This window comes from Labrus mixtus, chromosome 10 (genome assembly GCF_963584025.1).
Source record: "Labrus mixtus chromosome 10, fLabMix1.1, whole genome shotgun sequence".
Lineage (NCBI taxonomy): Eukaryota > Metazoa > Chordata > Actinopteri > Labriformes > Labridae > Labrus > Labrus mixtus.
Genome location: NC_083621.1, coordinates 20,754,468 through 20,758,543, shown reverse-complemented (window position 1 = coordinate 20,758,543; position 4,076 = coordinate 20,754,468). Strand labels below are relative to the sequence as shown.

The 4,076-nt window shown below is 36.1% G+C and overlaps 1 protein-coding gene across 1 annotated transcript; it reads left to right on the top strand.

The window, feature by feature from the left end:
• The first annotated feature begins 2,316 nt into the window (after positions 1–2,316).
• Positions 2,317–3,985, top strand: higd2a (HIG1 hypoxia inducible domain family, member 2A). The gene is made up of 2 exons (XM_061048676.1): positions 2,317–2,504; positions 3,523–3,985. The coding sequence occupies exons 1-2, from the start codon at positions 2,318–2,320 to the stop codon at positions 3,684–3,686; spliced, it is 351 nt and encodes a 116-aa protein (XP_060904659.1). The 5' UTR covers position 2,317; the 3' UTR covers positions 3,687–3,985.
• Positions 3,986–4,076: the final 91 nt, after the last annotated feature.

Below are 4,076 nucleotides of genomic sequence, written 5' to 3'. Positions count from 1 at the left end.
TGTGTCTGTCGTTTTATGAATCATTCCTTATTTTCATTTTTTGAGTTCAACATTAAAAATATGATTAAATCTATAGAAGCTTTTGTTTCCACCTTGTTCTTTGGCCTCACGTTCTGTCGCTGACTGTCCTTCACTGCTGCAGTTTGTGTGCAGTCAAAAACTTTTCTTCATGGTTGCAAATTTCCATGTAGAAAAATATGTTTTCTTTAACTATAAATTATATAGTTGATTTGTTTTACTGTATATCTATATGAAACAAACAAAAAAAAAACTTGCTGGGCCATTTCTTATTCGGCAGTGAAACCATGCTCTTTAATTGTCCAAACAACATCACAGCTAACCACAGTAACCACTCAGTTTTTAATTTTGGCATCACGTAATACATTTAAGTGGCAAGCATTGATTTTCACCAGTAATACTACTGTAATACTATCTTTAAACTCTTTTTGATCTGCAAACGTGATGTTCAAAGAACATTTAGTCCATAAACAGATTGCTTTGCTTTATTGGTAAATGTCAGGAAGTACTTTTCCATATTTCAATACAATGACCCTGAATGGCCTGGTTTATTGTCCAAAATGAACTATTCTAACAGAAATAGCATTTCCCCACACGAGTTATTACCATAGCCTGTAAATATTTAGCGGCAACATCCGGCCTTAAAAATTTAAGCCAATGCGGAAGTGCAAATTCCTGCAGTTCGTCGAGTGTCCGCTTGAGGCTGGCTCCAGTAACACCGGAAGTAAAATACACTTTTTTTTTTGGTTTTAAGAAGTTAATTTATTTTTTTGAGGCAGAAAAATAACTTTCTCATTCAAACGAGTTTTGTTCAGGCAGTGTACTCTAATGTGAGGCGCTTCAATCGTCAATGTTTTTTTTTTGTACTTTACATTTCTTGAAAATGTAAAAAATATAAACATATAAAATATGGCAGCATTAACATCTTAAATTCTATACTGAAATGACAATTACTTAAAGTGCAATTAATGAGGTCTGAACTGAATATAATCGAGCCATGCATTTTACTTTGCTTTACATTCTTTTAGTTTGTTTTCTGCATTCAACGATTGATATAGTTTTTGGTCTTTTCTAAGGTGAATTCCCAGGTATTTGATTTCTGACCTGATAGGAATATTACTAATATCTTGATGTGGTGTGTCATGTTGCAAATATTTCACATTTTCTCAAATTTAAAGTTAACCCAGAAGCAATTGAGAATTTTTTTGTTCAATAGTTAGTGGAATTTGGTTTCTATATTTTAGAAAAATTTTAGTATCATCCTCTTATCATTAGCAGACTGGAATAAAATGTCCAATATGTGTTTGAATGATTTCCTCTGTTTCCTGGTCTGTTATAAAGAGAGATGATACTGTGATCAGTCAGAGGAGCAGCTGAGATATCAGAACTGATTTCATAACATAGTAAGTGGCTTGAAATCAGCCAATGGTCAATTCTAGATTTTGGTTTATAATTTGGGCTAAACCACGAGTATTTAATCGTTCCTGGGTTAAAGTGACTCCATTCATCAATTCGAGTATGTTCATTGCAAAAGTTAGTAAATATGGTGTTAGGGATATCTTGTTGAGTGTCTAGGAGGAAATTTATCAAATAATTAATCCTGATCTCCTCCTAATATAACATAATCAGTTGAGTGGGATTATTCTCTGCCTTTGCATTAACAGAAACGAGAGAGATGTTGTTGTTTTTAGCTGAAGCATAGAAAAAGAATCAAATAAAAACATTAAATAGAATAATCTGAATTGTAAAGAACACAAGTAGATGTAGCATCTAACAGATATCGAGGTTTTATAGAAGCAGAACTTGAACATATTAACCTCGTTAAAAAACTCACTTGTTAGGATATAGGTTACTGTAATATCCCAGGTTTATGGAATGAATCTCTGACCATTAATGAAGGCATGTGGGCCTCGGAACCCAGCCTGAATATGTGTATGAAATATAGGAGTGTATCCATCCTTCCTGGATGAGCCTCCGGAGCTCCTGCAGTAACAGATGGCTCCGGCCATTAATAATTATAATGTTATTATTATCCATTACTGAAGATTGTGATATCACAGTTGTCTTTAATTCATGTGGATCCATGCTAATTTACAAAGATATCCACAAAGATATCCACAAAGATAAACATTTACCGTGATACATTTTTTAAACTACGACTTGGCTAAGTAGCAAACAGCAGACGAAGAAGCCTCTGACGCTCCCTTACTCTTGACGTTTAAAATATCAGGACTTTTATTGTGAAGTCGGTGGTCAAAGTGCATCCGGAAGTGTAGTTTCCGTGGCTTTGCAGTTAAGCATGGCGGCTGCAGCAACAACAGTGGTCCCCGAGCAAACACCTAAAACATCACCTTCAGGACCTGTGCCGTTTGACTTCTCTCGGCCGCCGGTCATCGAGGGCTTCAACCCTCTACCGAGAGTTAAAGATGAGACCTTTAAAGAGAAATTCATGAGGAAATCAAAGGACAATCCGTTCGTCCCGATAGGTGAGTTACACAAGCAGGGCATTTGTGCAGGGTGAAGTATGAGGGCAGGAACGACTTTTCGACAGTCTATTATGTATGTTACTCTGCTGTGGTCTTATCAGACATCTTTCTCTGCATTAGTATTTAAAGCTCCACCATGTTCAGATGAAGCTCAGTGGATTGGTAGATTAGATGTCAGCTAACGACATCACGTCACTATTATACCCAATGTCATGACTAATTAGTCTTGTTAATGGATGAGTTCCTTTTACTTTATGGTACTGGGACTCACCAAATCACAAACTCTTACACCCCTATGTAACCTATATATGTTATTTCTATTTTTTTTCTTCATCCTATAAATATGTATACTGTCATGTGATGTTTAGTGTGTACTATGATGACACTGTCTTTCTTGTCTTGTGTGAATTGATTGTCATAATAAAATACCAATAAAAGAAAAAGTTTATAAAGTATAAAGTCAGGCAGAGTTAAAAACATTAGAATAAACATCTAAGAGCAGAGGGTTTTAAGAGAAAGCTCTTTTTAAAGAGAGGTTTTCACAGTCTTTGGGGCCCTCAGGTGGTCAGGGAGAGCAACTCCATAGTCGTGAGGCAGCAGAAGAAATGAGTTACATTAACAATACTGTCCCTCAATAACTTTTGATTGTGTGTTTTTAAATAGACAAATTGTCTAGTTTTTCCAATTTTTAAAAACTCACTACTTCGGTAAGGATGACAGAATTTTCTCTTTGTGATAAGGTTGAATTCATCCTTTTTTAAAGACTTCCCATTTGTACTGGTGTCTCTTAATTTATTGTGATCCCAATAGCAAACAAGTATTTGATGTAATGTACCAAAGAACTATAATTCATGTATCAAAGAACAAAAAAATATGAGTACACTTTTAGACCTTCACCTCCCTGGTTTATGACAGAACAAAGAACCTGGTCAACACCTGTACCTTGTTTTTGTCAACAATGGACCTGCATTGTTTTTTTAGATTGTGTTTCTATTTTGTGATTCTCTTTGTTGTCCAGGTTGTTTGGGAACAGCAGGGATGCTGATTTATGGTCTTCGTGCCTTCCACCAAGGGAAAACCAGACAGTCCCAGCTGCTGATGAGGGGGCGCATCTTTGCTCAGGGCTTCACAGTAGTCGCCATCATTTTTGGAGTCTTTACCACAGCTCTGAAATCTAAGTAATGGACACTGACCAATCCCTAATCACGCTGGATTAAAAATGGAATCACACCAGTCACCAGATCCAACCTGGACTTCATCTGTTCCAACAATCTGAAAGAACTGAACAATGTATTTTGTTTTCAGTGTGGTTCAGATACACGTCAGGGCCAACACTATTTATTGTTGTTTGAATGGTCATGGTGGTCAAATATATTGCAACAGAGTATAATTTGTTTCTTACCTCAAAAAGAAAACAAGCTTGATTCAGGTGTGCTCACAGAGTACGGAGAAGAATGCCAATAAATATGAAGTGTATCTCACTTGTTCTTCAGAAGGCTTGTGTTTCAGGTGCTCCAATGTATTGTCACTAACATCTACGTTACACCTGAATGTGTCTTCTGGTCTATAAAT

Coding starts and splice junctions, on each gene's coding strand:
- higd2a (XM_061048676.1), top strand. CDS start 2,318: ATGGCGGCTGCAGCAACAACAGTGGTCCCCGAGCAAACACCTAAAACA. Junction 2,505..3,522: donor CAATCCGTTCGTCCCGATAG/GTGAGTTACACA, acceptor TTTGTTGTCCAG/GTTGTTTGGGAACAGCAGGG.